General features: G+C 40.5%; 2 protein-coding genes across 8 annotated transcripts in view; one reads left to right on the top strand and one right to left on the bottom strand.

Moving 5' to 3' along the window:
• Positions 1-27,245, top strand: part of ICA1L (islet cell autoantigen 1 like) — a 55,344-nt gene that overhangs the window by 20,948 nt on the left and 7,151 nt on the right. For all 4 annotated transcript variants that reach the window (XM_073306460.1, XM_073306457.1, XM_078848023.1 and 1 more), the window contains 7 exons: positions 5,738-5,810; positions 6,804-6,927; positions 16,820-17,018; positions 18,398-18,523; positions 20,264-20,362; positions 21,070-21,155; positions 22,102-22,151. In XM_073306460.1, coding sequence (XP_073162561.1) covers positions 5,738-5,810; positions 6,804-6,927; positions 16,820-17,018; positions 18,398-18,523; positions 20,264-20,362; positions 21,070-21,155; positions 22,102-22,151 — 757 coding nt within the window. The remainder of the gene's footprint in view (positions 1-5,737; positions 5,811-6,803; positions 6,928-16,819; positions 17,019-18,397; positions 18,524-20,263; positions 20,363-21,069; positions 21,156-22,101; positions 22,152-27,245) is intronic.
• The window catches only part of FAM117B (family with sequence similarity 117 member B), a 118,617-nt gene continuing 108,282 nt past the window's right edge, over positions 16,911-27,245 (bottom strand). Inside the window, exon 8 of one of the 4 annotated variants that reach the window (XM_073306453.2) lies at positions 16,911-17,716. In XM_073306453.2, the coding sequence (XP_073162554.1) occupies positions 17,626-17,716 (91 nt within the window). In that variant the 3' untranslated portion in view covers positions 16,911-17,625. Of the gene's footprint in view, positions 17,717-25,135; positions 26,571-27,245 lie in introns of those variants that run through there. The other 3 variants (XM_073306451.2, XM_073306452.2, XM_073306454.2) reach the window with 3 other exon arrangements.

Raw genomic sequence — 27,245 nt, 5'->3', positions numbered from 1 at the left:
AAGCGAGTCAGTAAACTGCACCAGCGCGCCTTTAAACGTCCAAATGCACATTCTACCACCATTCTGCACTTGCTCAACCTGTAGTTGAACAGCTCCTGACTACTGGCCAGGCTGCCTGTGTACGGCTTCATGAGCCATGGCATTAAGGGGTAGGCTGGGTCCCCAAGGATAACTATAGGCATTTCAACATCCCCAACAGTTATTTTCTGGTCTGGGAATAAAGTCCCTTCCTGCAGCTTTTGAAACAGACCAGAGTTCCTGAAGATGCGAGCGTCATGTACCTTTCCTGGCCATCCCACGTTGACGTTGGTGAAACGTCCCTTGTGATCCACCAGAGCTTGCAGCACTATTGAAAAGTACCCCTTGCGGTTTATGTACTCGGCGGCTTGGTGCTCCGGTGCCAAGATAGGGATATGGGTTCCGTCTATGGCCCCACCACAGTTAGGGAATCCCATTGCAGCAAAGCCATCCACTATGACCTGCACATTTCCTAGGGTCACTACTCTTGATATCAGCAGATCTTTGATTGCGTGGGTTACTTGCATCACAGCAGCCCCCACAGTAGATTTGCCCACTCCAAATTGATTCCCAACTGACCGGTAGCTGTCTGGTGTTGCAAGCTTCCACAGGGCTATCGCCACTCGCTTCTCAACTGTGAGGGCTGCTCTCATCTTGGTATTCATGTGCTTCGGGGCAGGGGAAAGCAAGTCACAAAGTTCCATGAAAGTCCCCTTATGCATGTGAAAGTTTCGCAGCCACTGGGAATCGTCCCAGACCTGCAACACTATGCGGCCCCACCAGTCTGTGCTGGTTTCCTGAGCCCAGAATCGGCATTCCACAGCATGAACCTGCCCCATTAGCACCATGATGCATGCATTGGCAGGGCCCATGCTTTGAGAGAAATCTGTGTCCATGTTCTGATCACTCACGTGACCTCGCTGACGTCACCTACTCGCCCGGTATCGCTCTGCCAGGTTCTGGTGCTGCATATAGTGCTGGATAATGCGTATGGTGTTTAATGTGCTCCTAATTGCCAAAGTGAGCTGAGCGGCCTCCATGCTTGCCTTGGTATGGCGTCCGCACAGAAAAAAGGCATAGAACGATTGTCTGCCTTTGCTCTGACGGAGGGAGGGGCAACTGACGACATGGCTTACAGAGCTGGCTTCAGGGAGCTAAAATCAACAATGGGGGTGGCTTTACATCAAGGAGTATTTCAGGCAGGACTTCACGGAGGGTTCCAATAAGAAATGGTGCACCTAAGTTATTGTTCTTATTGGAACAAGGAGGTTAGTCTGGCCTCTGATTGATACATGACTAGATTTACTTCGCTGCACCTTCCCTGTGAGTGACTGCAGTGTGACCTAGAGGAATGAGTTCCCTAGACGGGGGGGGAGGGGGGGAAGCAAATGAGTACAAACAAATCTGGTCTATTTCTTATTTTGATACACTCCATCTATCTTTTACATCTTTGGCTGGCAGCAGACGGTGCAGAAGGACTGCATGCCATCCTCATCTCTTGCCTGCCTGGCAAAAGATGGTACAATACGACTGCTAGCAATCCATATCGCCTGCCTGCTCACCATAAGATGGTTCAATAGGACTGACTGCAGGACTAAAGAGAATGACTTGATCAAGTCACTCCAAATTTAGTCCCTGCGCCCATGTCTGTCCAGGCGCTCCCGGCCGACGCAGCCAGGAGCATCTCGGACATGACGATGACAGCTACCAGTCCTATTGCACTGTCTGCTGCCACAAGGCAGTGGGTTGCTGCTACTGTCTAGCAATGCAGTACCACGTCTGCCAGCACCCAAGAGACATACGGTGACGGTTACCTGAGCGGGCTCCATTCTTGCCGTGGTATGGTGTCTGCACAGGTAACTCAGGAAAAAAGGCGCGAAACGATTGTCTGCCCTTGCTTTCACGGAGGGAGGGAGGGAACGGGGGCCTGACGATATGTACCCAGAACCACCCGTGGCAATGTTTTAGCCCCATCAGGCATTGGGATCTCAACCCAGAATTCCAATGGGCAGTGGAGACTGCAGGAACTGTGGGATAGCTACCCACAGTGCAACACTCCAGAAGTCGACTCTAGCCTCAGTACTGTGGAAGCGCTCCGCCGAGTTAATTCACTTAATGCACTTAGAGCATTTTCTGTGGGGGGACACACACTCGAATATATAAAACCGATTTCTAAAAAACCGACTTCTATAAATTCAACCTAATTTCGTACTGTAGACATACCCTTAGCTTACAATCCCAAGCCTCTTTAGCCAACATTCCCAAAAGTGCGTCTCTCTCTCTCTAGCTTTTTCCAGGTCACACTGTGTTTACCAGCTGCTGCTTGGCCTTTTTCTGTTTCTCTCAGCCTCTCTCTGTTCTTATCTGTTTAGTTTCTATGTGGTCTGTCTTTCTCCTCACCCCCTCAATTTAGCAAAATCCCTCCATTCAGTCCAAAATTCCTGAGCGGGTTCACAACATGCTTTTGTCTTAGGTGGGGGACTTCTGATTAACTTACCCTGACACTTATGTCAGCTGAAGGATGCCTTTATACCCAGTCTCAAAGAGGTTTGTGATCCAGTCAGTCTCCAGTACCTCTCAGCATAACAATATTTTCAAGTTAGCACTTTTACATTTCAGCAAGTACCATGTTCTTATTTCATTATTTTTGGACAGACATCATCAGTGCCCAATGGGTTTAGTGATTTGGGAATTTGCTGGCTGCCTACTTTTATATTCTGGGCTAAACAGAGTGAGGTCTCTGTCTTTGCACTGCACAAAACATTTCCCCTCTTTCTTACATCAAGAGATCAGTGGTCCTCTTGATATAGCTACACGATTTATAAGCAAATTAAATAATTGCCCTCTTACTGACAGGAACACAAAGTAAAACCAGTAACCTGCCTCCAGCAGTGGACAGTTATTATTATTTTTAACAAGGTTACAGTACAGTAAGAGGATGAGAAAATCAGAAGGAATCCTAGATCTAAATTCCACTGAGCCAGATTCTGACTTCATTTAAACAATTGTAAATCCAGAGTAATTTAATTAAAAACAATGGTGCCATTCAGTCAGCTCTAGCAAAATCAATGGTGTTAATCCAGATTTACATGGCAGTAATTGAAATCTAGATCCAGCTCACTGATTGTATGACTTGAGGTAATTAATTTGACCTCCTACAGCCTTAATCAATCTAGTTTAAAATTGATAAGATTTAGAATCCCTTTGAAAAAATCAGATGTTGTGTATTTAAAAAAGCCTTCTCTTGGAGGAAGGAAATTACAAAATGATTTCTCTGTAGTATCTTGAATTTTTAGAAAAATTATAGTCAATTTTCCTCTTCTAATCCAGTCTATCCAAACAAGGGAATCAAAGCAACAGATGTCTTGTTAAGAAAAATAGTCTGAGATGTAGATGCCAGCCATTATAAGCAATCTCTAATCTGCTACAAATTAAATGTCCAAATCCTGTTTTGTGTGTGCTAAATGGAGGCATTAATTTTTGCAAGGAAAGACACTTACAACCCAGACATTTCTCTACTATCCATTCTTCTGAATCTTTGGAGCATCTCCAGACTTCTGCTTTCATGTAAGATACAACAGTAACATTTGTGGTATGAAAGCTATTTGACTACAATATGAACTATTTAAATAAGTGAGTTTTACATTACGTTCATTAACTTTTATCCACAACATTTCAGTAGCCTTTCCTTTATTACCTAGGCTCTCTCATGAAGGATAATCTTTGGTTAAAACAGATCTCCTTAATACATAAAAACAGAAGAATTTTTCTTGGGTTATCACTGTCTATTCTTCCAAGCATGCATCATAATAGTGCAACAAACTGGAAAAACCACCAATTTTCAGACAAACCACATTTGTGAAGCTGCATTTAAGACATCATGACACACATTTGTAGCTAGTCTGACCATCACTAAGGCAACATTTTAATCCCAGGTATTTTTAGTAAAAGTTATGGACAGGTCACAGGCAGTAAACAAAAATTCACAGCGAGTGACCTGTCCATGACTTGTACTATATACCCCTAACTAAAACTTGGGCCAGGGGGCCGTGGGTTCTCTGTGGGGGCAGGCCAGGGGTGGTGCAGGTGCTGGGGACCCTGCTGGTGCTGGGAGGGGCAGGCAGCGGCATGCAGCCCAGGACCCATGCTGATCTCTCTTTACAAGCTTTCGATAGTGCTCTTTTAGCTCTATTATAGAAGCTTTAGGGAAATGGAAACGATCACTGATGGCTGACATTGCAGCATTCCTGCCTTAGTTTACCCAGTATTTTCTCTGACTCATTCCAACTGTCTGGCCAAGCCATGTAACAAAGTCCAACCTTTTTGGGGCCTCAGAGTCTGTCACTTAATGTCTACAAACATAGGAAAACAACCAAATCTTCAGCCTAGCCAGGCTTGGCTATTAGCCTCCTCCTTCGCAGGCTAACCCCAGCTGCAATAAACTGTCCAAACCCTATTTCCTAGGCTTCAACCTCACTACCTAGAGGCTAGCATACTTTCCCTTTACCCAGGTTTTCAGGCAGGCTATAGTCCCTGACTGGCTCCTGTCTTCAGCTAGGCCATAGGACAATTTGTCTCCTCAATTTTCCCCACTGCTGAGGTTCCTTCCTCTTAAATCCAACCCTACACAGGTGTAGCAGGGTGGGGTTAACAGAATAGGGCTGACTGTCCCAAAGCCTTTTACCCTTAAAAGGGGCATGCCACCTTGTTACAGAAACATTTTACTCGTTGTTGCAGTAGTACCATCTTGTCATTTAGCTTCCTGAGTATTTGCTACCCTCTCTTCTCACAAGGAAAAGATCTAAAATGTCTAAAAAGAAACAAATCTTGGCCCATCTTCCTGATATCTCATGGGTGACTGGTCATCAGTTCAAGCTTCCCTCTAAGCCCTCACCACCTATTATGGGTGCCAGCTACAACTTAACACTTCGGTATTCCTATATTTCCACATATATAACCAAAAATTGTGTACTGTGTTATGGCATTTGGGTTGCTACTTCATGCAGTGGCCCTTGCCACATCCATTCATGCTTGCATTCATCCTGCAGATGTCCTTGCTACTGATTTTTTCCACCATCCAATGAATTACTAAACATCTGGAGAATGGATGGTGACTGGAAAGAAAATACAGATGATGCTGTAATGGTGATAGTTGTAAATGTCTTGGTTTTCAACAACTAGGAAGGCCCCATATAGTCCACAGCATGGAAATAGCTATGGAATCTATGTTTTGCAGCCCAAGTACTTATCTATCTGAGATGGTACGCGTGTACACAGGGTGGCCAGCCCCTCCCGCTGCTGTTCCACTTCCAGCTTGAAGTGCAGACATACCCTGTATAAGTAACCTTCATTTCTTGTGTATGTCTATCCTGATTATATTGGGTAAGTTTGTTTGCAGGTCAAATTCAGCCCCAGTGTAAGTAGGTGCAAGTTCCTTTTGCTTCATTGCATTTGCTTATGCTAGAGATGAATTTGGTCCATAGGCTTTGGATAGATTCTGCCTAGAAGAATATTTACCAATGGAAGTCATATATATGATTATCTCAATTGAAACAGACAAGTGATTTCTAAAAGAATCTCTCTAGCTTTAAATTTCTTTTACTGGTAAACTTGCTCAATCCTAGGCTGTAGAATGTTATCATATACCAAGAAGACATTTTCTTATTTATATTCACATTACTGTTTCCATAGACTAATGTACTAACTCTTTTTTTCCAAGGTTTTTCACTGCATTCAGGCAAGCTGTATAGATCTTCTAAAGACTATTGAGAAATACCAGCAGAGACTCAATGGTATGCAATAACATATGTATTTTAATTTAGTGTAATAACCATCATTACTTTTTTTTAATATTTTGAATTTAAATCCATTGTTAAAACCAGATAACTGTTTAATCTGAAACAACCTTCTGGCATATTTGAAATGGTTTTTAATTTCTAGAGAATGTCACTATTTTAGTGTAAATACTGAGTGCCAAGATTTGGGATTTCTTGATAGAATACATTAATGCTACCTGTATTTGTACTAATGGCAGAAAATGAAGAACTCCGTTATATGGCTAATTTAACTCGTTCTAGTAGCCCTAATTCTTGAGGCTATCATTGAACTAAGGGAAGCCATTACAACTATTAGAAAACATGACCAGTGGTTTACATAAAACTTAATTTTAGTTTCCCTAAATTTTCAGAAAAGCTCCTCCCTGTTTATGAAAGTAAATGATTTTAAATAAAATTGTAAGTTTTTCCAAGTGAAATTGTGGCGCAGTATTATCTCTATAAAGTTCTACGGATAGTACAAATAACAAAGGATAGTAAAAGTAAGTTTTAGACCCTTAGCAGACAAGGATCACTGATTAAAGTTACATCCTTTATGAATCAGAGTTCAATTAAAAGTATTTTTAAATGTAGTAATAAATTACCATAAACAACAAGATACTAATGACTAAAGTCTTTTGTTCAGCATGTCTCTATATTCTTTATCTGTGTCTCCTACCAAAGAAAGTCTCAGATGCCCAACTGTGCCACATGAAAAAGTATTTGAGAAGTCTGATTTGGACATTTGTGTGTTTTACTTTAAAATTTATTCCTTCTTTCCCTCCTCTCCCCCCCAATACATACCATATCAACTATAAATGCTGTAAAACCTAAAGATCTTTTTATGCATCTTATCACTTTGAACAATAATGTGCTTGTTTTCCCACCCTCTGGGGACTATTCTTAATAAGATTAAATACATTGGAAGTGTTAGTTTATCTATTTATATTGTGCAATTATTTCCTTTTATAGTTACGTCTGACGAGGAAAATGAGCTAGGGCTCCTTTTAAAGGTTCAAGGAGAGCAAGATGCTACTAAAGCTGGCAAAATGATGGAAGCCACTGGAAAGACCCTCTGTTCTTCTGCTCAACAAAGGTTTTCAATTATTTTATGTAGTCTTTCTTCAAGTTACATTTGGTGCTATTAATATAAAGTTATGTACATGGAATAACGCACCTGTTTGGTGCTTTAAGATTCTGAGGTTAGATCCACAGAAAGCAAATATAATTTTATGTAAAACAAATAGACTATAATAAAAGAAATATATACAGAAAATACAAATAATCAAGAAGTACAGACAGTACAATCAGTGTAATTTAAATTGCAAATATAAATATAGAATTGAACTGAACTTACAAATAAAACATACTGCTGCAGTGAATGGGCCAAATTCTGCAGTCTACACTGTGGTGTAAATTAAATGTCATGAGTAAATTGATCAAAAAACATTATAAGTGGGTGCAAATGATAAAGTAGTAGGGCTTGCACCAATATACTAAACGAGTGTAACACTGAGAAGGGGCAGCAGGAAAATTGCATCAGGGAACAGAGCAGCATCTCCCCTATGCTGTTACACCATCCTAGTAGATGGTTTTACTACTGTATTCCCTTGTTTGTGCCCTTGGTGTGTAAATTACTCATTTTAATCTCTGCTGAGAGCTGTAATTTGCCAACCTTATTCATGTCAGGTTCTACCTTACTATGTAAGCAGTCCCATTGCAATTAATGGGCTTATGTGAGTATGAATTGTTACCTATTATGACTAAGGATGGCAGAATCAGGCCTGATGGACTTCTCTTGCAAATTAGACTACCATATCATTTACACCAGTTGTCTGATTAATATACATTATTTACATCATAGAAGTTAGCCAGGGACTTATATGGGTGTTGCATTTATTTACAACATGACTGCATTTTACCCAATATCTTCAAGCTCACAAAGGAAAAACAATCTGATGTAGAAGGAAGTAATATTTCTCTTTAAAACGGATTTCTTTGCTATCTCTGCCTTGAAAAGGGTACTTTGGTTATTGAAAAGAGGTTCTTTAATAAGGCCATTCTTAATGGGTTTTACTGCTGTTTGAAGCAAAGACAGGAGTGTCACAGAACATTTTAATTAGTATAGGGTGCATTAGTTTATCTTAAATGCGGTATTCCTTCAGAAAACTGAGCATGACATACTGGTATATCGAAAGCTATTTTCAATTTCAAAGGATTCTGCAGAATCGGTATATGGACATGTGACCTGGGGTCAGGAGACCTGGATTCCAATCCCAGGTCCGTCAATGACCTGCTGAGTAATCTTGGACAAATTACTTCATATATTTGCCTCAGTTTTCCTCATGTGTAAAATGGAGATAATTCTTACCCTCCTCTAAAGTGCATTGAAAAGTTATATGCAAGTTCTAAATTTTAACCTATGTTTAAAAAAAATAAAATTGTAAAGTAAAGCATACCAAAAGGTAGGAAATCCAAAAGTTAAGGTTACCCAGACAACCTTAATTATGCCACTTTTGTGTTTGCATCATAATACATTCTTTAGTTAGTTAATGAATATAAATATGACTAATTCAGAGCGCAGGTTGGATGAAGCACAGTGGATTAAATATGTATTTTTAATCATGCTTCATTCACTCTATAAAGCCTACCCTGTCCACTGAGGTCCCAGATGTGCTCTCACGCTTTATCTAGATTAGGAATTAAAATAGATTAGCACACATTAGCTAACATATGCTAACACATCAGTCTAGTGCAGACAAGGCAAACTGCCTTTAACACATGCTCAACTGGTCGAATTGAAACCTGGGCTCCCCCCAGGTTTAACTTGACCAGTTTAGCACGTGTTAAAGGCAGTGTGCCTTATCTGTAAAAGACTTTTAAAGTGTGTTATGTATGCTAACACAGGCTAACATCACACCTTCAATTCTAGTCTAGAAAATGCCTCAGTTAAACAAGTGTAAAGTGAATGGTAGTTGCAAACAATCTGGCTCTCAGCACCTCTCATTGACTGTTTAACCTTGCCTCATTCACTATTCGCCATTCAGCTTGCACATCAAATGCAGCAGGGGACCTGTAGAAATAAATATAACTGAACAAGAAAGTGAATTTCACCTCTTTAAAAACAAAACAACTTGAGCTTTGGGGAAAAAAATTCAGCTCGAATTGGGAAAATCAAAACCTCAATTTCTTGTGGAAGTCAAATTCTGGAATATTTTGTTTTTGAAATGAAATATGCTTCTGGGGCTGTCAAGGAGTGTGGAGCCTGAAAGCGCTGGCCTCCACTACTCCATGACTGCCCCCATCCCAGGAAACCTGTCAAGAATCTGGGAGCTTTGGAACTTGGCCTTGAAGTTTTCAGGCTGCTGAGAAGCCAGAGACCTGGAAACTCTTGGAGCCTCAGCAGCCACTAGGCAGACTGATGAGGAGCCAGGAGCCCACAAAGCCGTGGCTAATTTCCTTTGAAAGATTAGTTGAGCCTGGAAGGCCCTGGCCAATTTCCTTTGAAACCTGCAGAACATTTTGCTTTTCACAAATTGGCATTTTCCAACAACAAATATTCTAATGAAAAATTTCCAACCAGGTTTAGAAATAATAGCATGTGATTGTGTAAGACTATCATAAGTCTTATGAATGTGGGGCAAAGTTAGTTAACTTTTTGAGTACTTCGTCTTACATCTTAAGTCCTGATACCGCAAACATTTGTGCAGGTGCTTAACTTTATGCACAGGAGTACTCAAATTTAACTTTGCATGCAGAACATTAATCAGGATCATGGTCTTCAATTTCTTTTAATACAGTTTCTTTCTTGGAATTTCACAGGGTTTTTAAAAAAATGAAATGATAAAGTTAATTTCCAAAATGTGGAATTATTTGCCAGACAGTGCTATGAGGCAAGGCTGAAGCCCTTCAAAGACTGTATGGAACAAGGCAAGGATCCTCATTAACCCTGCCTCAATGATAACACAAAAAGAAAAGGAGTACTTGTGGCACCTTAGAGACTAACACACTTGTGCATTGGAGGAGATAATTTTTCCACAAATTTTTAATGTGTTGATCTAAAATTTCACTCTGTTATTTTGTGCATACATGTGCAGTGGTAATAGAATGTTAGGATATTAATGATAACCATCTCCTGCTATAATTTTTAAAATTACAGTATCTTCATGATAGATTTTTAAAACCTTAGAGCTTGTCAAAATATTTTTATTGGACCACCAAAAAGCATGAAAAAGTCCCATTAGGTATTACCTCTGTACTAAATGTTGTTTCTATTGCCTCCTGCTGAGGTGAGAACTGCAATGTGTGTGTTTGTATACATTAAACACAAAAAGACTACATAAAAAAACATTATCACGGTTGCAAAATCAACCACTCAAAAGTTAAGAAATGCCAGAATAAAGGTTGCCTGTACAACCTTAATTTGGTCCCCTTGCACGTAGGCATTATGATACAGTCTTTAAGTACATAACATCACTTATTTCCACAGGACCCCTGCTTCATCCAATGCAGAGAATGAATGGTTCTCACTCAGTGAGCAGCGATTCAAAATTTTGTTTTATCCTCATTGTTCAGTATGTGGCCCCAGGCCTTCCTTATTCCACGCTATTCAAACTCTGCTTTGAAGTCAGAATTATTAATTTCTTCATGGGCTTTTCTATGGTACTCATTATTATAGTATCTGAGTGCTTCACAAATGTCAATTTGCTTTCACAAGACCCCTGTGAGATGAATGGATACTGTACTCATTTTACAGATGAGGAACTGAGGCACAGAGAGATTAAGGTCAAAAGTATCCACTAATTTTAGGTGGCTGATTTGTGACACCTAATTTTTCAGGGTACATAGCACTATATAGCACCTTCTATGACCAAAGCACATTTCCCATTGACTTCAGCTGCAGCTGTGAATGCTTAGCACTTGTGCATTTCATACCCAGCAACACACAATTGGTGACCACCTATGAAAAAATTGGTTTAACTTACTTGCCTAACATCACGTACAAACACTGGCGGAGGCAGAAATAGAATCCAATTCTGCCAGGCAGCATTCAACTGCCTTAATCACGTAACCATTCATTTCTTCCTGAAATCCCCTTCCTCATTCACTACACATTTTCCAATTCCTGTAGCAAATGAAGCAGGGTTTGTACAGACAACAGCCTCCTTCACTACACAATCCTGATCCATCCCTAGAGCAAGTTCATCCTATGCAGTGAATCAAGCAGGAGTCCTGTGAGAAAAAATAGTATGTGATTATGTAATTAAAGACTATCATAATGCATATGCACAAGGGGGCCCAAAGTAGCTTTTGTTTAAAGTTTTTAAAAAAGTGAATTAAAAAAATAGAAATTCCATCTTATCGCATTGTATTGGCATCCACATGGGTCATTTGCAGGGTTGGAAAATTTAAGTTCTCCACACAGACCTCTGGCAGTTGAGCTAACAGAGTAACTGATAGTGAAAGTAGGTTGTCATCCTCTATATGGACCAGGACTAGAGAGGGATGGAGCACTTTGACAGTGAGTTTCACAAATATGTACTGACAGTACAGGAATGGTGAGATTCACAAATCGTGGGTTCTATTCCAAACTTTGCAAGCAAGTATTCTCTAGTGGGCCCAGACTCTTCTGCCCAGTTACCCCAAGCTTGACCCCTTCTGCCCAGTCTCTGTCCCAGGCCTGTGTCATCTGCACTCCTGACTCCTTGTCCCAATCCCATTCTCCTCAACTAGCCAATTCCGATCTCTTCTCCTCAGGCTTCTCATCCCATCTCCTTGCTCAGCCATTCCCAATTTCTCCCCCACCCACTCCTGGCTCCTTTTCCCCAGTCTCCTTGCTCAGCCTGTCCCAGTTTCCCCCTCCCTTCCTTTTCGGCTGATCTCTCTCTCTTCCCCTACTGGCCTCAAGTCACCCCATCCCCTCCTCCTCTGTCCCTGTTAACTCCCAGTCTCCCTCAGCATCTCAACCAATCTCAGTGCTCCCACCCGGCTTCTTGTGCCAATCTCTTTGCCCAGCTAGTCCCAGTCCCTCCTCTCAACCCAGCTCTTTGTCAGATCTTTCCCCCCACTCCCATCAGTTCATAGTCCCAGTGTCCTTGCTTGGCCAGTCACAGTCTACCCCCAGCTCTTCATCCCCATACCATTTCTCTCTCCAGCTCCCAGTATCTATGTCCAGTGAGTCCCAGTCTTCCCCCACACTCCCAATCTCCTTGCCCAGCCAGTCCCAGTATTCACATCCTTCACAGCTCCCACTCCCAGTGTCCCTCTTCCCCCTGCCCACCAACCTCCAGTCCCAGTCTCCCACCTCAAACCTCTTGTCCTAATCTACTTCCTCACCTCCCTCAGGTCCAGCTCTTGTCACTGCATTCAAATCAAACAACTTTTCGCTCTGGATTCGTGGAGAGCACAGGAGTGACAGGCTCCCTGCTCTGTGCTTGCCCCAGCCCAGCCTGCAGCAGCCTAGTGCTGCAATTGCTGGAGCATGCCCAATGCAGACAGAATCTGTGGTGAATTTAGCAGTGTAACTAGCAGTTCCCTACTGAGCATGTGCAAACCAATTTTTCAAAGGTGTTTTTGGGGTTTATTTTTTACTTCACTAAATTTGGACAGATTTTCTCTAGAGTAACAAAAAGTCAGTATCCCTGATGCAAAGGCCACCACCCCTGCCAAATTTCAAGTTCTAGCTGCAAAGCATGGAGGCACCGGAGCCTTTCAAAGGAAAGGTGAAAACTTGGTGGAACAACGATAAGCAATGAGATACGGTAATACCAGGTTACATAATATATAGGAGCGACAGAGTAGGTCATGCTGGTGTGGGAGTGGCTCTATATGCAAAAATAAGCATAGAATCAAATATAGTAAAAATCTTAAAGGAATCAAACAGTACCATAGAACCTCTGTGGATAGAAATTCCATGCTTGAATAATAGGACTATAGCAGTAGGAATGTACTACCAACCACCTGACCAGGATGGTGATTGTGAAATGCTATGGGAGATTACAGAGGCTACAAAAAACAGAAAATCTCGTAATAATGGGGGATTACAAATATCCCATATTGACTTGGAACATATCACTTCAGGATGGGATGCAGAGATAAAATTTCTAGACACCATTAATGGCTGCTTCTTGGAGCAGCTAGTCCTAATAGTGACCACAATGTAATTAAATGTAATATCCTTGTGGGGGAAGAGGATACTAAGTAAAGAAACCCCACAGGAGCATTTAACTTCAAAAAGAGGAACTCCACAAAAATGAGGAGACAAGTTAAATGCAAATTAAAAGGAACAGTCACAAGAGTGAAATGCCTGCAAGCTGCCTGGAAACTTTTTACCACCACCATAATAGGGGCTCAAACTATGTGTGTACCCCAATTTAAAAAAAAAACACCAAAAAATGCCACAATTGCTAAACAATAGAATAATAGAGGCAGTCAGAGACAAAAAGACATCCTTTAAAAATTTGAAGTCAAATTTTACTGAGGAAAATAAAAAGGGACATATACATTTACATTTGACTTGTCGGAGTTTAATTAGGCAGGCCAAAAAAGAATTTTAAGGGCAACTAGCAAAAGACATAAAAACTAACAGCAGTTTTTTTTAAAATATACATCAGAAGCAGAAAGCTTGTGAAACTATCTGTGGGGCCACTATACAATTGAGGTGCTAAAGGAGTGCTCAAGGAAGACAAGGCCAGTGCAGAGAAGCTAAATGAATTCTTTGCATCAGTGTTCATGGCAGAGGATTTGAGGGAGATGCCCAAACCTGAGCCATTCTTTTTAGGTGACAAATCTGAGGAACTGTTCCAGAATGAGGTGTCATTAAAGGAGGTTTTGCTATATTAAACAGTAATAAGTCACCAGTACCAGATGGTATTCACCCAAGAGTTCTGAAGGAACTCAAATGTGAAATTGCAGAACTACTAATTGTGGTATGTAACCTGTCGCTTATATTAGTCTCTCTACCAGATGGCTGGCAGATAGCTAATATGATGCCAATTTTTAAAAAAGGCTCCCAAGGCAATCCTGGCAATTACAGGCCAGTAAGTCTGACTTCAGTACCAGGCAAATTGGTTGAAATGATTGATAATTCAGTTCTTTACCAACACATAGATTAAACACAATTTGTTGGGAAAGAGAGAACATGGCTTTTGTAAAGGAAAACCATGCCTCACCAATCAATTAGAATTCTTTGAGGGTGTCGGCAAACATATGGACAAGGGTGATCTAGTGGATAAAGTGTACTTAATCTTTCAGAAATGGTGACATGGTCCCTCACCAAAGGCTCTTAAGCAAAGTAGGCAGTCATGGGATAAGAAGGAAGGTTCGCTCATTGGTTAAAAGACAGGAAACAATGGGTTGGAATAAATGGTCAGTTTTCACAGTGGAGAGTGTGTCTGGAGTCCCTCCAGAACTGGTCAACATATTCATAAATGATCTGGAAAAAGGGGTAAACAATGAAGTGGCACAGTTTGCAGACAATACTGAATTACTCAAGATAGTTAAGTTCAAAGGAGACTGCAAAGAATTACAAAGGGATCTCATCAAACGGGGTGAGTGGGCAAAAATTGGTAAATGAAATTCAATATTGATAAATGCATATTGGAAAACATAATCCCAACTATACATACAAAACGACAGGGTCTAAATTAGCTGTTAACAGTCAAAGAACAGCTCTTGAAGTCACTGTAGATATATGCTCTGAAAACATATGCTCAATGTGCAGTGGCAATCAAAAATGATAACAGAATGCTAGAAACCATTAGGAAAGGGATATAATAATAGGACAGAAAATACCATAAAGCCACTATATAAATCCATGGTACCCTACACCTTGAATACTGTGTGCAGTTCTGGTTGCCCCATCTCAAAAAATATATATTAGAATTGGAAAAGGGACAGAGAAGGGCACAAAAAGATGAGGGGTATGAAATAGTTCTATATGAGGAGAGATTAAAAAGACTGGGACTGTTCAGTTTAGAAGAGATACGACTAAGGCGGGATATGATAAGCGGTTTATAAAATCATGAATGGTGTGGAGAAAGTGAATAAGGAAGTGTTGTTTATCTCTTCACATAACATACCAAACCAGAGGTAACCCAGTGAAATTAATAGGCAGCAGGTTTAAAACAAACATAAGGCAGTACTTCTTCATACAACGCATAGTCAACCTGTAGAACTCATTGCTAGGGGATGTTGCGAAGGCCAAAAGTATAACTGGGTTAAAAAAATAATTAGATAAGTTCATGGAGGATAGCTCCTTCAATGGCTATTAGTCAAGATGGTCAGGGACACAACCCCATGTGCTGGGTGTCCCTAAAATTCTGATGGCTAGGAAGTGGAACTGGATGACACGGGATGGATCACTCGATAAATTGCCCTGTTCTGTTCATTCCTTCTGAAGCATCTGGCACCGGCTGCTGTCAAAAGACAGGATACTGGACTACATGGACCATTGGTCTGACTCAGCATGGCCATTCTTATGCTCATCAGAATTTTTATAACATGGGCAAAACAACTTATTTTTCCCTTGCTTCATACTCAGAAATGGCTGAACCGTTTTGGCTGAAACTTTCAAAAAAAAATTCAGCTTAAGGCATACACCTGGCATGGGAAATTTGAATGGTTAGTGTGTTACAAATTTATAAGCAACTGAAAATGTGGTCTTATAATGGAAAGCATTGGACAGCCTTGGTAATATGTGGGTTTGTCACACATGCTTTACGCCAAAGATGTATTTTTTCTCCCATACTCTTTTCTCAAAAAAATGGTACAACTGTTTTGTTCAAACGTTCCAAAAAAGTCCACCCATAGGCACAGACCAAACCTGGCAAGTTTCAGTCTGACAGCTGAGAGTTTGGCAAAGTAACAAACAGCTGAAAAAGGGCCTTTAGAACAGAGTTGCTTAGGCAGTGTTAAATCGTAACTGTTAGGCAGTCAAGTTATAAATGCCCACTTTCAGCCAGCTGGAGGTTGAAGACATTTTTAACACTACTGCTACTAGTGTGCAGAAACATACACCCATGCTATCAGGACCAGAACCTTCACCTGCTTGTCTAGTATGTGATGCCAAGAGCACAACATTACTCATTACTATTGTATGATATCTTAATTCTCTTTGTGTACGGAAACCTGGGAATTCCAAATGAATACTACATGAATGCATCCTTTTGGTCCTGGAGGCTTGCTATATTTCGTTTAAGTTAATTACGACTATTCTCTTTCCTAAATGTTAGCGTTTGTAGTGTCTGACCACTTTGGGGTAAGAGTACGCTGCAGCCACACATTTGAATGGCAGCTTGTGTAGATGTACTCTTGCTAGCTTTTTTCTATCTAACTCACTAAATATAGAACTGAGGATGCAGCAGCATGGGCTTCAGCATAGGCTGTACAAGCGGGTATGTACTCAGGAGGGTCAGATGGGTTTGTACAACTAGACCGGGGGTAATCAATTATTTTTTGTCAAGGTCCAAATTTCTTGGTTCAGGTATAATCAAGGTCCAGACTCTAGAGAAAGTAATACAAAGATAACAACAATAATGATAATAATAATAAGTAAATAAAAAGATTTCTTGGTCTGTTCAAAAACATCTGATGGTTCGAATTTGGCGCATAGTCCAGCTGTTGGCTACCCCTGAGCTAGAGTATAGCTAGCATGCATACTTCTACATGAGCTGCAAATTACACTTGTGGCTGCAATGTAGTCATGTACCCTAGGTCTTATCCTGCAAAATGGCAAGCTCCATTCACTTCAGAGGGCATCTAGCATCTTACAGGAGGTGGTCAGCACCTTTCAGAGTCAGGCCCTATGAGGCATTTTCTACATGCAAGAAAGAATTCACCACAACATATAGTCTCACATACACAAAAATTGTAGCTTGTCTCCTACTGGAATTCACTCTTCGTTTCCTCCCAGCTCTCCCCCCACAACCTAATATGTATTTGCATTTGGCTTATAACCCATTCTACTTGTTCCCTTCTTTTACCTCCAGGGTAGCCCTTTGTACCCCCTTGTCTCGCCTTGGGCAGGAATTGGCAACATTCAGTCACAGGGCTGTGTCTGATACCTTGTTAACAATTGATCGTATGGAGCAGGCCCGCATAGAATACAGAGGGGCCTTGCTGTGGATGAAGGATGTGTCCCAAGAACTGGATCCTGACACCTGCAAGCAAATGGAGAAGTTCAGAAAAGTATTTATTTCCTTCTTGTTGCCAGCAATGGGTGCAGTTGAACACGGTTTAGTTGCAAATGTAGAGAAGGACAAATCAAGTACAGTACCATTTCAGCTGTGGGGAGCCTAGCAGCTCACCGAGGCTCCCAGGAACTGCCTGAACTCCAGGCACAGGGCTCACGGCTGGGTGTGTCTGGCCACCACAGCCTTGTCTTTTATACTAGGATGCACCAGGAGGATTTTTTAAGTTTTCTTAGTAGAGACATGTCTTGAGTATTTGATTACAGTAAATCATGTGGTCACACAACACAAGGCAATGTGACTCACTGATTATAAAATACAGTAATTGAAAAAACTGTACTTGTTATAATTGTCAGTAATTTAAATAACATTTTGTATTGCTGAACAAAACAGAGTACTGTATGATCTTCATTATAATACAGAGGTCCCATTTTGGTTAAGAACCCTCCTCCTGTAAGGGTAACAGAAGACAGATCACCTCCCTTGACAAGCAAAGTTTGCCTCATCATCTCCACCAATTCCTGTTGGTGGTGGTTTTGCTACTGCAGCTGTATATATTACTGGAGCTGATGTTGCTTCTCTTGTTATTTCTGCTGCTGTTCCTCTTACCACTTCATCAGGTTCTTTTGCTCCACATTGTTAGCGTACACATATTTTCCTTCTTGCTTTAAAATCCCTGACACTACATGTAACCTGCTGAGGTAAGTCAGAAAAGATAAAATTAAAAAAAAAAATTCATTTGATTATTGAAGCAGAAGAAGGTGCTTATCAGCAAAAATCAGAGCACATTACCATAAACAAAAAATATATATCATAAAGATTTCCCAACTCAGGTGTAGCACCTTGCCTTCCTCATTCTAGCCTCCCTGCAACTATTCTTTTAGCACTTGACCAAAGAGAGGGGTGAAGGGAAGTCAGACTCCTTACTTACTACAAACCAGATATTGCCCCGGTATGCAGTCACAAGACCAGATTGTAGTGTATTCCTGCAAGAGGGCAATTAAAGGTGCTGTGGGCACTGTAATTCTGAATTTCGTGAGTGTTTATCTGAATGTTATGTCAACTTTAACATTACTTTCTTGCATATAAACAGGATATTTTTTCCTTTTGGAAGTGACAAGACCATAATTAGCAGCTAATTTATAGGGCTTTTGACATTTGATTATAAATTCTTTAGGGCAGGGACAATCTCTACAGTATGTGTGCATGTGCAATACCTATACAATGGGGCCTACAAATTACTCCTACAGACGCTCCAGGACAAGACTGCTGTACATACTAGGACTGTGAAACATTTTCAGGAGTTCTTTTCTGCAACACACATACATACCTCTGATCTCCTTTTGCTATTATGTATTTCAACTTTCATGGTTCTAGGTGCAGACGCAAGTGAAAAATACCAAAGCCCAATTTGACAAGTTGAAAATGGATGTCTGTCAGAAGGTGGATCTACTGGGAGCTAGTCGCTGCAATATGTTGTCTCATTACCTTGCTATCTATCAGGTATCTATGTTAGATTTGCAGAATGCCTTACACTGGACATTTGAAGGGAAAATAACTTTTTGATATAATGTGGGAGAATGAAGTTGTTAAACCAGAGCACAAAAGTGAACAAGATCTTATAAGCAGCAATGTACTGGTGATAGCAACTTCTCTTCTGATATTTACAGGACGTAGTTGATGGCCAATATCTCCATTGTGAAGGAAGCATTTGAATACACACACTGATTAATTTATAAATACTGTGATTATGTTTTGAAATACATAGCAGACTTGGACAGACAATGCTTTAGCACCTTCCTTTGGGATTTCTTGGAAGAATTTCTATTTATAAGAGGCTTTGTTGTATTCCAGTTTTAGAGAGTAAATGCATGCAGTTACATCAACATGAAGCTGAAGCAATGCTGTGGTGGATCAAGCTCAATAAGTTTGTGATCCATCCAACCTACCAGTGTCCATTGTCCTCATTTCAGTGCTTTTTGAATTTTAGCAACATCTGGAGAGAACTCCTTAATGAGCTGAAAATAGGAGAGAAGGGAATGGAAACTAGAAATGTGTATTGAAGAAATGCATTTAGGTGGAAACAGATATATGCTATATAAAGATGGGAGTCTTAGTTCTAATTAACAGGACTTTTTTTTAAGGCAAATGTTGCCATTGATGTTGTACAGGCATTTTCTCACTGTGTCCCTAAAGTTACTGTAACAGTCTCCACAGATTCAGCTATCAAAATAGAGCCTCTAACCAAAGAGCTTGCGCTTCCATGCAAAGCCTAACTGAGCAGAAGTACTGCCTAGATTCTGTTGCTCAGCTGTGTTTATTTTCTGCCACCTGCAGTGCTGCCGACACTCTCAGAACTCCCAACCCTAATTCTCCATCCTGCCTTCCTACCTGAAGTGAACCCAAAAGGCTTTGCTCATCATTCATCATGGGAGCAGCTCTTAAAGCCTTCTGGGTGGATTACAATGGCCCCTGGACAAGAGAACCAGTTCAAGTTATAAGAATGAACCTGATGCTTGAAATAAACTGAACCCAAACAATTTTTTCCTGGTTTGGATAAATCTTCCCCCATCCCATGTCAATCCTTTTCACTGCTACACTCTAACTCCACAGGCTGAAAAATCAGTGAGTCTTGAGTCCCTCCTGTCCAGCCCTAGGTTACTGCTCTCTGCAAATGTGCTGGCACTTGAGCGTTTCACAAGCAAGCATGCTTCTGGCAGGAACCCTCAAAATGGAGAATCTTGCACATTTTTGGGCTTCTTGTTAAGAGGAGAGTGTTCATATTAATATATATTTTCATCCTTGTTTAAATAAAAAAAATGGCAGAAGGGGTTTTGCAAAATTGTTCCAAAAGATATCGTGGACAGAGAGAAATCCTCCTTTCCAATCTTTCTCTCAACAGAAGATTTTGTGCTCCTCCTCCTAGCGAACTTTTCTATTTTCTCTATGTCCAGTCCTCTCCACAGCAATATCTGGAAGAAAAGCCTGTAGTTTCAGCAGCAATTCTTCCCTCTGTGGAACATACAAAGTCCTATGAACAGATGGCTGGGAGTATAGAGTTACACGTTTCCATCTTGAAACAGCCCTTACACGTCATTCTTACTGAAATGGGAGATTCAGGATTGGGAAGAACTCCCAATTTGTTTAGAAATTGCTTATGTCAAAGGAGACAGGAAAATAATGATAGAAATAGCTGTCAGAAGTAAGCCTGTGTAATATCTCCTTTGACTTTTTCCTTCTCAGATAACCCTTTTGCACTTCTGCAAGAAGACAGCAGGACTGATGTCCAAAATCAATGAGGAGTTCATAGGTGTCCACCCATATCACTGTGTTACACTTGAGGTGAAGTTTTCATGTTATTTCTGTAAGATACAAGGTTCTTGAAAAGAAAATATATTTTTGTTGGAGAAGTAAATTTCAGATTCAAATAATCATTGAAATATATATGTCTAGAATTAAACTACTGACAAGTCTGGCACAAATAAGTCCATTCCCCATGCTCATTTTGCAAGTTTGTCAAATGGATAAATAAGTTGTTAATTTATCTGATTTTTATTTAAAAAACAAAGCAAAAACAAAAAACCCTGTGGTCACACTTTATATTAAGGTTCCATTTATAAAAATGGAATATATAAGGGGTTAATAAATAAGTGATATTTTAATAAATGGTTAATTATTAGAGTATTATAGAGCCCAACAGATCGCTTATTACTATCCATGACTTATAACTCCGTCTAATGATGTGCTCATAACCATCTATAACACATACTACTCATGTCTGGAACATGCCTAAAATATCTATTAATCAATCTTTATATAAAGTATTACCAAAATTTTAGTGCATCTGTGATATTACAGTGTAACTACAGTCACAGTATCATAAAGTATAACCAGAATTTCTTAATTACAAAAAATGGTTGTTACAATCAGGTAATTGAGAGAAAAGTTACTGCTACACATATTACTGTGTTCAAATCATTAGATTGGAGAGGTGAATTTGTAGATATCATCAGTTCCTTCTCTTAAAATATATTTTTTCCACTTCTCAGCAACCACAGGAGCCTTCCCTAAACAATCCCACTGAAGAACATAAAGAGAAGATAGAGAAAGACACCATCAGTGCAAACCTTGATAAGTAAGCAGGAAGTAAAATGATGTGAAATTGTAGAGGATTAAAAACACATGTTGAACATGTTTGGTGTGGGCATTAGGAAGAGGGTCTCTGCTTCCTAGTATTCATAAATAATAATATATACACTTACTTTCTTCTCCAGCTTGCATTTTATAACCCTTTTCATTCTTTTTCCACTTTGGCATTTTCTTGATATTTTTATTTCTGTTTTTTTTCCCCCTCCACCAAAAACAACATCTCACCTTGTTAGGTTAAAATAATTGTTCGTAGTCAGTGTTCTTAGCAAGATTAGACCTTCTTTGATGATAACTTGTTTATTAATTTATATATGTTAAACAAAAAATGTTACACAACTTTGCCAAAGTTACACAATTGTTTATAAGAAATGTGTCAATGTGTAACATGTTTTAGAACCTATTGCCATCTTAATAAAAACAAAACAGATACAGTAAATAGATACTGGCTCATATGAGTTACTCTTTATATATCTGTCAATACCATTTTCTCACTTCATTGTCTTGATCAGTTTCCATTACCTTAAGTTCACCAAGCACAGAGAATTTCATTTAAAAAGGAAAAATACAAAATGAACACAGGCCAGGATGGTCTGAAAATGACTGCCTAATGTTAGGCTTCTAAATCAATAGTTAGGCACTTAATAAATGGTGTAGTTTATAGAAGTGCTGAACAATTATTGGGAATTAAGGGAGTTCAGTCTTTTCAAGACTTGGCTTTAGCCGTATACATTTTGAGACAAGGAGCCAGATTTTCCTCTCACTTATACCAGTGTAAAGCCAGAACTACCTCACTGAAATCGTAAATGTAAAACCAACATTAGCAAGAGGAAAAGTAGGTCTTAATTCTCTCTTTAGTGTTGAGCCACTAACATTTCAACACATCTTGCATCTTAGCCCTCAATCTGACAAATTCTCTTTGGTTTTTGAATCAGGTTAAATTTGTTGGATGAGGAAACTTCTATCCATTTGGAAAGTGAAGCAGGTAAGATATATATTTTTTGGATTTCAGGTCATTTGATTGGGTGACACAAGTAATTAAGTCACTCCAAATACATGCCTATAAAACCATTAGGTTGCCACACACCAATGTATATTTTATAGTCCTGATCTTGCATACTATATCTTTAAACAGGTTTCAGAGTAGCAGCCGTGTTAGTCTGTATTCACAAAAAGAAAAGGAGTACTTGTGGCTCCTTAGAGACTAACAAATTTATTTGAGCATAAGCTTTCGTGAGCTAACTATATGCCTGTACAATCTTACTTCAGCGTCCTTGTGCATATACATTATGATACTATTGTTTCCATAGGACTGAAGTCTCATTCAGTACATATGATGGACTGTGCTCTAGGGATGGAGTTCCCTAGGTTTATAAAAAAGCAACGCAAAAACCAGATATTCCATCATATGTAATGCGATCATAGCGACATCCAGAGGGGTCATCTGCAGGATGAGGACCCCAAATTTCAGCTAGACACTGCCTCCAGGCTCTGGGGCATCTGGCCACGGGCACATCAGTTATAGCTCATGCCAGACTGAGCATGAGATGCCTCCAAGCATGGTTCAGTTTACAGATGGAACAGAGAACATAAACAAGCTACTACTGATGCCCAGCAAAATCAAACAATCCTGAATTGGTGGAAAGACCCAATAAATGTCTGCACGGGAATCCTGTTTGTTCAGCCTGCCCCTGACTACTGATGCATCCTTCATAGGATTTGGCTCACATCTCAGCAATCGCACAGTGCAGGGCAAATGGTCTCCATCTGAGACATGCCTTCACATCAACCTGCTCAAACTCGGAGTGGTCAGGGAATACGTGTGCTCACTTCATCCTGCTGATCAGAGACATGCACACAGAAGTCATGATGGACAATATGGCCTGCATGTATTACATAAACGAACAAGGAGGGGCTAGATGACCCTCCCTGTGCATGGAAGCACGAAAGCTATGGAACTGGTGCATTTCCCACAATGTCAGATTATCAGCAGCCTATCTACTGGGAGTGCACAACACGACAGCAGACAGTCTCAGTCACAAATTTCCACATGACCATGAATGGGGGCAATGGGAGACACAGACAATAGACCTGTCTGCCACTTACCAAAACAAGAAATGTCCACAGTACTGCTTCAGAGTGGGGATTGGACAACACTCCCTGGGCGACTTTCTCCTCCTCTTATGAGACAAGGGCCTTCTTTACACCTTTCCCCCATTCCCTGTGAAAGTCCTCTTGAAAATAAAAAGCAAACATCATACTGACTGCTCCTGGCTGGCCCAGACATGGTATCCTTACCTGTCACAACAAGTGCTATGTCCACCGATGACTCTACTTACAGGTAGTAAGGTACTCCGTTTTCTCCGACACGACTACTAAGAGGTTTCTCAAAGGCATAGCGAACCTCTTTCCTCAACCCAGGCTTCCTGCCCCACAATGGGATCTCAACCTCGTACTAAAAGGACTGACCAGACCGCCGTTTGAACCCATGGCCACTTGTCCTTTAACTCACATCTCCATGAAGACAGCGTTCCTGATTGCCATCACCTTGACAAGAAGGATAAGGGAAATAGGGGCTCGGATGGCGTACAACCCTCTACAGTTTTCTTCCCTGACAAAGTTATGCTTAGACCACATCCGAAGTTCATTCCCAAGATGACTTCCGCACTTCACATGAACCAACTCCTTCACCTTCCAACCTTTTATCCCAAACCTCATCAGGATATTAGGAAAACCATCCTCCATATGCTTGACATGAGGAGATCCTTGACCTTCTATTTGGACATGACAAGAGTTTTTAGAAAATCTCAGAGACTCTTCCTCTCCATAGAATCATAGAATATCAGGGTTGGAAGGGACCTCAGGAGGTCATCTAGTCCAACCCCCTGCTCAAAGCAGGACCAATCCCCAATTAAATCATCCCAGCCAGGGCTCTGTCAAGCCTGACCTTAAAAACTTCTAAGGAAGGAGATTCTACCACCTCCCTAGGTAACGCATTCCAGTGTTTCACCACCCTCCTAGTGAAAAAGTTTTTCCTAATATCCAACCTAAACCTCCCCCACTGCAACTTGAGACCATTACTCCTTGTCCTGTCCTCTTCTACCACTGAGAATAGTCTAGAACCATCCTCTCTGGAACCACCTCTCAGGTAGTTGAAAGCAGCTGTCAAATCCCCCCTCATTCTTCTCTTCTGCAGACTAAACAATCCAATTCCCTCAGCCTCTCCTCATAAGTCATGTGTTCCAGACCCCTAATCATTTTTGTTGCCCTCCACTGGACGTTTTCCAATTTTTCCACATCCTTCTTGTAGTGTGGGGCCCAAAACTGGACACAGTACTCCAGATGAGGCCTCACCAATGTCAAATAGAGGGGAACGATCACGTCCCTCGATCTGCTCGCTGTGCCCCTACTTATACGTCCCAAAATGCCATTGGCCTTCTTGGCAACAAGGGCACACTGTTGACTCATACCCAGCTTCTCGTCCACTGTCACCCCTAGGTCCTTTTCCGCAGAACTGCTGCCTAGCCATTCGGTCCCTAGTCTGTAGCTGTGCATTGGGTTCTTCCGTCCTAAGTGCAGGACCCTGCACTTATCCTTATTGAACCTCATCAGATTTCTTTTCGCCCAATCCTCCAATTTGTCTAGGTCCCTCTGTAACCTATCCCTGCCCTCCAGCGTATCTACCACTCCTCCCAGTTTAGTATGGCTTAGTGTAGACAACCATATTATACTGAAACAAACATTAAATATGAATTTACATGTGAATTGATAGGATCTTTGCCAAGTAGTGTATGATCCAAAGAGTAGCAGGTAAAGGAACATATATAGTAGAATCTAAGAGTCACAAATTGACCAGTCAACCACAAACCTCATTTGGAACCTGAAGTATGCAGTGAGGCAACAGCAAAGATCAAAAAACAAAACAAAAACAAGGATAAAGCAGTGCAGTACTTTGTTAAACGTAAACTACTAAAAAAATAAAGGGAAAGTTAAAAAAAAAGATTTGGCAAGGTAAGGAAACTCTTTCTGTGCTTGTTTCATTTAAATTGAGATGGTTAAAAACAGTATTTTTCTTCTTTATCGTAAAGTTTCAAAGCTATGTTGAGTCAATGTTCAGTTGTAAACTTTTGAAAAAACAACCATGTTTTGTTCAGAATTATGAACAACCTCCATTCCTGAGGTGTTCATAACTCTGAGGTTCTACTGTAGCGGCAAGTCTGATAATCTCTAGCCCCTGAACTACTCCTCTGCACTTAAATGAAGCTGTCTTACAAGGCCCAGCCATACTGTCTCTAAGGCATTGTCTACACACATGGAATAGCCCCAATTTAGCTGTCTCTGTAGCTGCACCAGTGAGTTGACTCCTAAGTGTAGGCAAGGGCAAGCCAGCCAGCCTTAGGATGGATTGAGCTAATCGTGGTTTATATGGCCCTCAATTAGTGAAATGGGTACAAACTCGAGCTTGCCCTTGTATGAACATGAGTGTCAACACCCCCGTATCTACACAGTTTGTTGAATCAGGGCAATTCCCGTGTATAGAAAAAGACCTAAGAAGTTCCTGTTTTTTCAGCCAAATAAAGACCTACCTTGTTCACTGACCTGCTTCGTTCACTTAAAAGTTTCTCAAGAGAGAGAAACAATTAAGGCAACTAAGTAGTCATAGGGAGAAAAGTAAAGTTCGGTCATGGATTAGAAACTAAGAAATGTTAAATTCTCAACATGAAAGTAGGTTAAAAGTGGGATAACTCCAAGGATCCATATTGGGATGAATAGTGTTGAATATATTTATTTATAATCTGGAAAAGGGAACAGACAGTGCAGTCAACAATTGCAGATGATAATTATTTAGGTTAGTCAAAACAAGGAAGGACTCAGGAACTTTAGAGACCCAATAAACTCAGTCAACTGGGCAACACTGTGGCATAAAAATTGAGCATAGATAAGTGAAAGAGAATGCACAGTGGAGAATGGCCAGGCCAAATTTCAAAGTTCTCCCACACACAAGTGACCCTTTTTGATAATGCAAAATAAACACCCATGTTCTGCAACAATTCCTTGGGGGAGTCCAAAGCACTGGTCTCCTACCAGCAACAATCTTCCTAGGAGACTACCTGCCTTTTATGTGCTTTTGAGAACTAGGTGTAGTTGTTTTGCCTCCTTTCCTTGACTGCCCTTTCCTCTGCATCCTATATTTCTACCTCCCAGAGAAGTATTGCCTCCTTTCATTAGGGAAGCTGGGATGTGGTGTAACATGACCACAGAGACCCCATTCTGGGTGCTGAAGAGTCTCACAGAAAGGAACAATTTGAATTACTCTCACACATTGCTGGGTTATAAATTAATTGTAGTTGTTCAGAAAGATCTCTACTCACTTTGGACTGCTCAATGAAAATACCTCATTGACCTGTTGTAAAAAATGCAGAAGGATATTAGGATGTATTAAAAAGGAGAGAAAATACACACAATAGCAGTATACTATTTTCAGTAAGTCAATAGCACATAGTCACCTTGAATACCCCGTTCAGTTCTGGGTATATGTGTGGTGTTATTTTAAAGACAAGGTGTCACCGTGTTTCAGTGGGTCACAGCTGAGGATGCCAGATTCAGGACCAACTTCTGAGAAACAGGGCAGACTTACCCCAGACTTGTGGTTGTTATTCAACCATAAGATATACCTTGCCAGTAACAAAAGTAAACTTCTGGCTCACCACACTGTTTAACAAGAAGTCAAAAATGCAGACACCTTAGGCATTTCAGCACTTATTTCACCACCCAGACACTAGACTTAATGATGAGTGGTTATTGAAAACCAGTTTAATCAAAGTAAAGGTTCTTCTGATCCCAAGAAATCAGCCACAAAGTCAGGTTAGTATGTAACTCAGCTCTTACCCAATAATCACACTGCTGCCTATCCTTTAGTAACTAAAATCTAACCATTTATTTATAAGAGAAAAGAAAGAGAGAGTTACAATGGTTAAGGAAATCACATGAATGCAAGTGATTGCACATTTCTTATATCAGGTTTGAAGCAGTGGTGGAATAAACTGCTAGTTTGCAGAAGTCTCTCTGGAAAGTATAC

This window comes from Lepidochelys kempii, chromosome 11 (genome assembly GCF_965140285.1).
Source record: "Lepidochelys kempii isolate rLepKem1 chromosome 11, rLepKem1.hap1, whole genome shotgun sequence".
Lineage (NCBI taxonomy): Eukaryota > Metazoa > Chordata > Testudines > Cheloniidae > Lepidochelys > Lepidochelys kempii.
Note: the sequence above shows the minus strand (reverse complement) of the source record. Positions and strands in the feature narration are given on the sequence as shown.